The sequence below is a fragment of the Rhea pennata genome, chromosome 4 (genome assembly GCF_028389875.1).
Source record: "Rhea pennata isolate bPtePen1 chromosome 4, bPtePen1.pri, whole genome shotgun sequence".
NCBI classification, from domain to species: domain Eukaryota; kingdom Metazoa; phylum Chordata; class Aves; order Rheiformes; family Rheidae; genus Rhea; species Rhea pennata.
In genome coordinates this window covers 18,314,931-18,325,686 of record NC_084666.1, presented here as the reverse complement: position 1 = coordinate 18,325,686, position 10,756 = coordinate 18,314,931, and the positions used below count along the sequence as shown (strand labels likewise).

At 38.1% G+C, this 10,756-nt stretch overlaps 1 protein-coding gene across 1 annotated transcript in view; it reads right to left on the bottom strand.

Moving 5' to 3' along the window:
* Positions 1–348: 348 nt before the first annotated feature.
* Positions 349–10,756, bottom strand: part of SLIT2 (slit guidance ligand 2) — a 250,364-nt gene continuing 239,956 nt past the window's right edge. The window contains exons 34-36 of the mRNA XM_062575387.1: positions 7,013–7,301; positions 2,542–2,753; positions 349–1,430 (exon numbers count right to left, since the gene is read on the bottom strand). Of these exons, the coding sequence (XP_062431371.1) occupies positions 1,189–1,430; positions 2,542–2,753; positions 7,013–7,301 (743 nt within the window). The 3' untranslated portion in view covers positions 349–1,188. The remainder of the gene's footprint in view (positions 1,431–2,541; positions 2,754–7,012; positions 7,302–10,756) is intronic.

Here is a 10,756-nt window from a genome sequence, read left to right as displayed (position 1 = left end):
CAATTGCCATCTAGAGTAAAGACATTTTGTCATACATTACAGGTTCTTGGAAGGTGTCCTGAATATCTGCTGTATGTGAAAACTGCAGATTGTCATCACTTTCAGATTCAGTAACACCAAGTGGTCAGATTCTAAGGAAAAGAAATAGGGAAGGGGAAGGGGAAGAAAAAACAGACCAAAAACATTTACCCCAAGACGACATGCTACGTTAGTTCTATTGCAAAAAAATCCTGATTTTTAAGTCTTTAAAAAAAAAAAAAAAAAAAAAAAAAAAACAAATACAAAAATACCAGGACAAATATAAATTAATATATATTAAAGCATTGAAAAACAGTAAAAGGGGTGGCCTAAAAGGGTTAAGTACAAAGTACTTTGATACAATAAATATTTCTCAATGAAACCGAATACTGTATAGAGTTGTTTAGAACTCATAGAAACAGAAATCCATATTATTACTAATTTATCCATCAATAATCTATTTTTATCATCCCCATAACATTTATATTACAAAAAATTAATACTGGAAAAGGGCAGATAAACACTTTCTGTATGCTTCTTTTGCTAACATGCTGACATAAAAGTATACATCATCAGGAGATTTCAGGATTATAGTATATTCTTGTATCTCCCATTTCCCATCCACTAAGTGGGACTCCATCTTCTCAAGATCCTTAATAATTCCAAAACATAGAACGTATCTAATACAATTGTTATTTCTGTATAATCTCATTCTTTTCACTCATAATGCTTCCTCATCCATAGGTAAGTGATTGGTATGGTCTGTCAAGACAATAAAATATACTGATATGAAAGTAAAAACAAGCCTCATGTTCTGGTCAACACTTCATCTCTGAGCTGTCAGTTGAAAGTCACATGTGTATAGTGTCAGTGTATCTTCAGCACGTTATAAAGAAGAATTCATGTTAAAAGCAGTTAAGTTTCCCATCACTGTTGCAAATGTTACCGGGTCTTTTTTTTCTTCAAAGCTCCTCTTGGTTATGAGAAGTCTCAGTTCAAGCACTTGAATCTTTTTGTAAATGAAGAAAAAGTCTTTATTCTCATAATAAAAATAAGTCTGTTCTGTATTTTACAATATATTTCAAATATTTCCACTATGAAGCATTAATTAGTCCGACACGGTCAATAAGTATACAACATTTTCAAAAGACAAGTGTGACAGGGACACATTTAGGAGGGGCAATTTGTACAGCCACACTTTACCACTTTTTCAACCTCGTCCACAAACGAGGACCCATCAGTGCATTCAAAAGAATATTTCCGTCTCTTGCTCCTGAGTGGTCCACAGCACTGCCCATTTGAACATCCTCCTTTACATTCTAGTCTCGATACCTTCTTGGTCGTCTGGCACGCAGCATACCCCTGCTGCTTTTGGTAGTAATCTCGGACTCGTTCCCCTCGACAAGAGATTTCTGTAGCAAACAACATTTAAAATAAGAGATACGCTTTTGAGATTCAGGTCAAAGAATGGTTGACATTGCTAAAGAAGATGCTGTGTTTCTAATTGCAGCTAGGATTGAGATTTTAACGTTTGACCTAGGCTGTATATTGGAAACTCGAGGCTCTATCAAACACTATTTGATAAATGCTGAGTTTTATTTCTTATGCCTCCTATTTTCAGTAAAGTTTATACTACGTATATGTAAACCATAAATACAAAGCTATTACAATGACAAGAAAATTGGAAGCTTAAATCTTTTCCTCTTTTATAAAAATACACATCTTCTGTTCTTACATTGCTTGCAGCTGGTTCTATTTACCATAGGGAAATGTTTCAGAGAGCATGCAATTTAATTTATTAGACCTGGAGTTTAATATTATTCAATCTGTTATTTAATACAAGTTACATTCCACTAACTTCATAAATTACTGAGGTATAAAACCAGCTAAAAATGAGACATCTGTTAAAAGTTCTACAACCATACTCTTCCATTCTATTCCCATCTATGTTCAATACAAATTAAATGCCATCTGGGGTAAGGGAAACAGGGAGAGGGAGAGTTTTGATAGACAAAGGAAAAAAGAAAAAGGTAGGGGGAAAAGTCATCCTGTTTTCATCCATCTCACCTGCATAATTCGCTGTGATAAATCAGTTGAAGCTGAGAGGTCAAAAGTAGAGTTTGTGATAAAACTAGGAGCAGAATCATTGGATTTGGCTTCTCAGTTGCAGAAGGTAGAGAAACAATAAATACAGAAAGATACAGCAGGTAAAAGGTAATAGTTAAATATAGTAAAAATGTGCTTCTGAATAAAGGCAAAAAAAAGAGAAATGTTTTCACAGCAAAACATTTGATGAAAAAGTCTTCAAAATGTAAAATATTTAAATTCATGGAAAAAATTGATTTTCCTCTCACTGAGATAAACTCTTATGGTCAAAAAAAAGCAACAGATGTGTGTATTGTGGGGGAAAAAAAGTTGGTAATGTTTTTGGCTGCTCATGTTTTATTAAAAAAAAAAAAAACTCTTTTCTAGAACAAAACAATAACATGACTTTAAAAAACAAATATATATCTGTATTTTTACCTTTATCGCAGCTGTCCCCTGTGTATCCGCTGCTGCATTCGCAATATGGTTTTCCAAGTCCTGAAAGCCTGCATTTGCCGTGTTTACACCTGATGGATTGGCAGGGGTTAAACAGCATTTCCTCTTCATCACAGAGGACTCCCCCATGTCCCTGCAGGCATTTACAACTGTATGAAAACGCATTGATCGGCAAGCAGGTACCATGCACACATCTACAGGGGAAACAAGCCCAAGAGAATAAAAATAAATTATTCATCAAAGTTCAGGCTAAGCAACATTAACTACAAATATTTTGGACTGTACTCAGAAGAAATTTCTTTTGGTACTAATGGACTTTTTCAGTGAGATGCAGTGAAGTGGTTTATAAGCTTTTTATAATTGGTACGGATGTTCACACAGGAGAAGCTGCAGTACAGAGCTCTGGTTCACCAGAAAACAGCCACTGTAGATGTGTTATGGAAGATTTTTACAGGCCACAGTTATTAAAACCAACAGTTCCTCTCTACCAGAATTTTCTGCATGCTTTTGGGTGTGAGAGGAATACAGCAACACAAAGCCCGAATGAATAAACCATTAGGATCAAGTATAGAAAAAGGATACTTACCTAAAATTCTGGCCCTTGCATCACTTAAGAAAATACCGACACTCATGAAATATGGGGCTCCCAGCACAAAGACAGGTCAGACTCTTCCTAGTTCAAAGTTTTCTGGTCTGAGCAATGGCAGTTTCCAAGCTGAACACATGCCCCGCTTCAAACCCACTGGCCAGCCACAGTCGCTGCCACTAGCGTGGTCACGCAGCACATGAGCCTGGTCTCTACTTCACTGACAGCCAGCAGTACTCGCTCACCAGAGAAACTCGCACAAGATGAGGCTGCACAACGTCAAGTCTCACCCAACTAATGTGACTAAACTAGCAGCTCTCTCTCCGTTGGGCTCTAGTAGATGTTTACAGCACGCTCAAATCTTGCTGTTAGACCAAAAAGGGCTGTGAGTTAAGCTGCAACTGCTAAGTTCTCATGTGTGGTATGGGAACACACAGCCAGGCTTAGTTCTCCGAGACAGATGTGGTCTTTCCCAAAAGGAGGATGTTTAATTACCTTGTCCTAGGTGTAAGATGAAGATTAGGGGAATTCATCTTCTGAAAACATCAAAAATTACTTGGAATAAAATCACTTCCCTTTGTTCATTTGGTGACAGAGGGTCAATATCTTTCTTCCTAGAAAAATGTCATTTCCTTCTACACAAGTTTTTGATCTATAAACAGGCAGATCTAGGCAGATCACAAGGGATGAATCTCCATAGGGAGGAATGCAATTTCATAGTCACAAGTCACAGCCCCGCTAACATTCTTCCTCTCTGTACCCTAAGATTTCCAAGCCCAAAACCTAATTAGTAGGTTGTGGCTGCCACGTAAATAAATAAATGCAAAAGCTTCAAATTGAAAAAAATATCCTATTCAATCAAAAATAAAATCTTCTGTTTTGAAGATTGCAAAAGCTTACATAAAATGGTATTTCATAGTAAAATAAGAGTTAATAAAAACCGAAACGTTTTAGAAGAAATACTGTGCATTTCTGGAAACTTTTTGCTTTCGCTCTATTTCTGCAGTCCAATAAGAAATTTGAAATGAATTGGCAATACATTTTAACTTTGACGACCTGCATTATCTATCAGAAACATTTTGAGTTTATAAGGGTCACCAAGTTCCCCTCATAAATGAAATCCACAGTACAGTTCTCTCTCCTGCTTTATCCTTGTTTCTCTGTGAGCACTTTAGCATGGTCTAACTAGTGGTACAGAAGGAGTAAGAGTATGGGAACCATTCATATCACACCCACAGGATATTCCAATGGAAGGCACAACACTTAGCCTCCATTCACTTATCAGTCTGGGATTCAAAACTGCAAAATTATACCTAACTAATAGCTCTGACCACATTCAACTTGTCCATTATGCAAGAGTTCGTACTTCCAAAGTTGTGATGTTCCCTACAAGATTCCAGATTGTTCCTGTGGTTGCAGGCCACGAGACTAAGCAACTCAAAATCCAAGGATCTTATCAAAAAGTAGCTAGTTCTCATTTAGTTTTCCCAGTGTTTTGCATTTGATCTATTCACCACTTACAAAACAACCACCTTTAGGACATCTGATCTATGAAGTTACTCAGGCAACACTGACATCATGACATATTCTATACAGGCTGTTTTAGATATCAAAGCAATCTGTGTCAGGATCTTTGGTAAAGTTCTGCTTGACTTAAAAGATGATTAAATCTTAGCTAATGCCAACTCTCATACTTTTGCTTCCACCTGTTCTTTGAAGCACTAAATTTCATCTTCAGACTGTACTGAAAGGCACATCAAGCCAAGTGCAAACTCACAGGCACAGTTTCATCTTATCTAATTTTAGGTATCTAGTCAGGCACTCAAGTTAGATCTACAGTTACCATAAGCTCCCCACACTGTCATGGAGAGAAACAAGCATATATATCCACAAAGTGACCACTTGAGTTCTAATTTACTCTTTAGAAATGTATTTTTTTTCTTTACTGACTCTGTCAGTACTCTGTGTCAAATAGGTTCCTAACTCAAGCATCTACAGCTACGTAAAATAAGTCTAAGTTTCAAGCTTTTTTTATGGTGTGCAAGAATCCAGCATCTCTAAAAGATGAGATCTGATTTTCCAAATACAGACCACAGTGACAACTCTGCTTCTCAGATAAGTGGAATGTTATATGATACTATAAGGGCAAAATCCATCTATTCAAGAGACAGGATTTAGACTTGAATCAAAACACACAGAATCAAATTCCACATGAACTACGGAAAAACAAAAACCTTCTTCATTACAAATGAAGACAAATATACTATTTTGGTTTGGCTTTCTTCCCTAAAACTCATAGCACAGTATACAGCTGGAACAAAAACAAAACAGTATTTTTGAGAGCTAACAAAATACTAATATTGTGCTCACTTAATGCTGCGCTGAAAGAAATTCCAAACTGCCTGTCTTTGATATTTGCCAAGTTGTTTAATTTATTGCAAAGAGCACTCAGATTGGATATTGAAGCATATAGTTATAAGCATCTACATATAATCTATTTTTTCTAGGATACTTTGAAGAAAATCTTTGGGTTCTCTTACTGTAGAACTTGATGATGACAATTCCATTCTATTTTTGACTCTCAAAGTACAAAAAGGATGTGGTAGACACTACATATGTATGTTTAACCTGCTGCGGCTGCCTTTCTTTATTCTCTTAAGATATCGTGAAAGAGGACAGGGTAAGAAAAGTAATGAACTGCTACAATGATATGCCTCAAATTTTCATTGCTGTGGCTCTGGGAAGAGTTAAAAACTTAGTAATTCTGAAACATTCCATAATGAATGTTAACAGAAATATTCTAACTGGAAAATGGAGCCTTAAGGGGTCAATCTCCAAAACAGGCCATTTGCAACTTAAACACCATTGTGTACGCGAGTTGAAAATCAACTCATCAGGTCATTGGTCCTCAAAAGTTATAAGGCCAGAGCAGTGCAAAAGTAGCAGTAGCAGCCAAAAAAAACCAAGTAGGCATGCTTTATTCTACAAGTATAGCTGCAGTTGTCAAAATGACATGCTTGCCACAGTGTAATAAAGACAGAAAGTGGCCAAGGGCAAATAGAATGGCATCTTGTTGCAGATGGCCAATAAATCCTCAAAAACTTTGAACTTCTGAAGTTTCTGATCTTCTTGTGCTGGGAGATCATGAGCCAAAAAATTAAATCCATCTCTATGGTAGATTTGTACCAAGACACATACATATGAAAAATATATATACATACATATGTGCATATATATATATATATATATACACGCACACATACACTTATCTCAAAAAATGTACATAAAATGTCCAAGCTAAAATAATTTAGTCAAATCATATAGAAACAAAAAATTAACTTCAGCAAAAGAATCAGCACACGTGGATTTAACCAGGAGTTTACCATAAAGGTAGAAATCTTTTTTCCAGTCCAAACCTGGGAAATACAAAAATATTGGATATATCTGCTTTATCAAGTTTTTAAAACACATTTGAGAATAGTAAGAATCTTATTTTTATAAATTTATAAAGAAGCAAATGGATTTTTTTTCTCTATTTGCAAGGTCTTCTAATTAATTTTGGTACCAAGTGTCATATCAATAGTTGCACTTGAATCTATGTAACTCCCATCACTGTAGAACTCTGTGCAAGCATACAGACTTCAATCATATCCCATGTTAAGGCTTTAGACAGAACTTCATTGGGTGTGCTTATTTGCTCCTCTAAACTGGAGACTTTTCCTCATTAAGGAAATGCCCAGTATATCTTGTTTCTTACTGAAAAAACTTGAACTTCTAAGGAAAAAAACTCCAAAACAAAAGAACAACTCCATAACAGGAGAATTATATGCTTATTACACTACTGTTCTGTCTTGAGGAAGGACATACTTATTTCCAAGACAAGGGTCGTTAGTTTGCTGATCACAGAGGGGTCCAGTCCATCCTCCTTCACATTCGCAGGAAAAGCCCGACTGGCTGGTCGCCTGGCATGTCCCATGCACACACACTTTCTTATGGCAAGGCTCGCAACCTGGAAGAATCCCCACTTGCAGAGGCACATTTCTGAAGTCCTGGAGCTCACTGTTGATATACAGATTACGGATGCAACCATGGAAGCTGGTGCCATTCTGTCCTGGAGACTGGCGTAAAGCTGCAATGTTATTTTTCACAGGCATGCCTAGAAAATCAGTAATAGCAAATAATCAGTGTAATCTTTGGTACAGTTTTCTATAGCATTTTTCTCTATTCTGTTCTATGTTTAAAAAAATATTTGTTCCTAATTAACTATTCATAGACATTCAGCCTACACTGATGAGAAATGAGCTAATCTTCAGAGCTCTTCATGGTTTTCAAGTATGCACACAAACCAGGACCAAATTCAGAGGTCTGTAGCTCCAGCTACAGAGGTGGATAAAGGAATCCATACGGGAGGCTCTCAACGATGAAAAGGTTTGGGTAAGTGACACTGGTTTTGATCCAATGCTATTAAGTACAGGATGGTACATTAATTTCTGAAACTTGAAACAACAGAAATTGTGTTGAAATTTAGCACTTCATATTTGATTTTTATAAGCTGCAAATATACTCAAACCTGGATGAATTTAGTAGGACTGGTGGAAGCCCACAAATTTGGAGTAAACATCCAGAGTTCAAATGTGAAATTTTGAACATTAAAATGTTTGAAAAGTTCAATTGCAAGAGGTTCAGTTACTTTCAACCATGTTTTTGTTAAGCATGTCTGAAAAAAATTCATAAAAGAGCCACTTATATTTTGATATTCACAGTTTTAAACACAGCCAATAACAACACTAATTCAATATCAAAACAACAGATAGCCAATAATACCAATAATTCAATACCAAAACAATTACAAGTAGATAACTCTAGTAGAAATACTCCTGCTGCTGATTATTTTCAGAATAATTCATCTGTTGTAGTCTGTAATTGCTACAAGTATAACTGGAGCAGGAAGGTATGTGTGATGCAGTTATCCTGTTGTGATCCTTTATCAATTTAAAGCTAAATCAGAAGGAACATTACTGAAATATTATTTCCTTGTAGCAATAAACTTTCTTGTCCCTCCACTCTCTTTTTCTTTTTCTTTGAACTTACTGCAAGTGTATTGGCCTGTATTAGTTAGACCTTAAGATATTAAATTCAAATAATTAATACAGTAATGCTTAAATGGCTGGGTAGATGAGGGGAGAGCAGTGGACATTGTGTACCTTGACTTCAGCAAGGCTTTTGACACTGTCTCCCATAACAGCCTCCTAGAGAAGCTCAGGAAGTGTGGGTTAGACAAGTGGACAGTGAGGTGGATTGAGAACTGGCTGAAAGGCAGAGCTCAGAGGGTCGTCATCAGTGGCGTGGAGTCTACTTGGAGGCTTTAGGCTTGCCATGTCCCTCAGGGCTCAGTACTGGGTCCCATCCTGTTCAACTTCTTCATCAATGACCTGGATGAGGGGACAGAGTGCCTCCTCAGCAAGTTTGCTGATGATACCAAGCTGGGAGGAGGGGCTGACACACCCGAGGGCTGTGCTGCCGTTCAGAGAGACCTGGACAGGCTGGAGAGTTGGGCGGAGAGGAACCTCATGAGGTTCAACAACGGCAAGTGCAGGGTCCTGCACCTAGGGAGGAATAACCCTAGGCACCAGTACAAGCTGGGGGCTGACCTTGTGGAGAGCAGCTCTGCGGAGAAGGACCTGGGAGTGCTGGTGGATGTCAAATTGACCATGAGCCAGCAATGTGCCCTTGTGGCCAAGAAGGCCAATGGTCTCCTGGGGTGCATTAGGATCAGTGTTGCCAGCAGGTTGAGGGAGGTGATCCTGCCCCTCTACTCAGCGTGGTAGGTGAGGCCTCATCTCGAGTACTGTGTCCAGTTCTGGGCTCCCCAGGACAAGAGAGACATGGAGCTACTGGAGAGAGTCCAGCGTAGGGCTACAAGGATGATCAGAGGGCTGGAACATCTGCCCTATGAGGAACGGCTGTGAGAGCTGGGCCTCTTCAGCCTGGGGAAGAGAAGACTCAGGGGGATCTTATCAATGTGTACAAGTACCTGAAGGAAGGGTGTCAAGGGGACAGGGACAAACTCTTTTCAGTTGTCCCATGTGACAGGACAAGAGGCAATGGGCAGAAACTGAAGCACAAAAAGTTCCTCCTGAACGTGAGGGGGAATTTCTTTACTGTGAAAGTGACGGAGCACTGGACCAGGTTGCCCAGAAAGGTAGTGGAGTCTCCTTCTCTGGAGAAATTCAAGGCCTGCCTGGATGCCACCCTGTCTAACGTGCTCTAGGTGACCCTGCTGAGCGGGGAGGTTGGACTAGATGATCTCCAGAGGTCCCTTCCAACCTTACTGATTCTATGATTCTACGAAATGCCTCCTGAGACTAGTAAGTGATGGGAATTGAAGTGTCTTGAATAGTAAAGAAGGATCCATTCACCTGAAAACAAATGATCTTGTTAGTGGCACAGGTTTATTCCTGGGTAAAAGTAATGATTTCAAATCTGATACTTAGTACCAGATAGCAACCAGAGAACAGGTAGTGTTCTGCCTTGTTGTTCCTTAACCATGTAAAGTGATACTTCTAATGATTTTATATACTTACTCACAATGGAGAGGTGATGTGAAAGTGCTAGGCAACCTAATGTTGTTTCATTCAGAGGTTATTGTAATTTCATCTGTGCTGGGTTTCAGTGATCACAGAACTGAACCCTACTTTATCCATACTGCTGAGGAGCATAACCTTTTCTGCTCTTATCAGGTAAGCTAAGCTCGATGTTATAGTTTCTATTATGCAAGTGTCAGGAATTTTAGACTTGAGTTCTGGAAAGCATATACACATGCATCACATCAGATATGAGGTATATCATATCAGATTCAGAGAAATTTTCATCTATGATCTGTAATATGCAAGATATTCGGAAACACAATCTAAGCATATATACAAGCTTTCAGCATAGACAGTTTATGCTTCTTCTAGCCCCTAAAAGCAAGTGTTACAAAGGCAAAAAATGTACAAGTGCTGCTGATTTTGTTCACCAATACTTTTTAGATAATATTAAAATATAAGTTTGGCATCCATTGGGAAAGAACTGCCACAGAAATCATGCAGACAAACATTTCAACTCCTATTTTCTGTTTGTCAATGAAGTATCTCCTCTCTTTTTTTTTTTTAAAAAGTTCTTGGTCCTGTAACCTGACTACAAGCAACCAACCAAGCTACTGCTCAACTTAAGAGCTCTATTAAATAACAATCGTATGATGACACTGCCAACATGAAAATCTAGTTCAGAAGCTGCTGGACTGAAGCAGGCACAAATGCAAAGTAGTAGATGCCCTACTTGTCTCAGAAACAGGGGCTTTCACAAAACAAAGTGCCATTCTCAGCTGAACCCTAGTAAAATATGCTCTAAATTCTGAGAGAAGAATGTGAAATATCAGAGAAGTCTGTGACTGCTCTGGAGGGTTTTTTGAGAAGAAACAGACTGTCCCTTTAGACTTCTCACCAAAAGCCATAAAGGGCTTTCAATATGATTTATAATATGCCTTTGTTATAGAAAGACTGAAAAATATCTAGTGTAAGTACTCTGACCTCACAAGAGAGCCATACTGTTGGGAAAAATGTCAAAAAT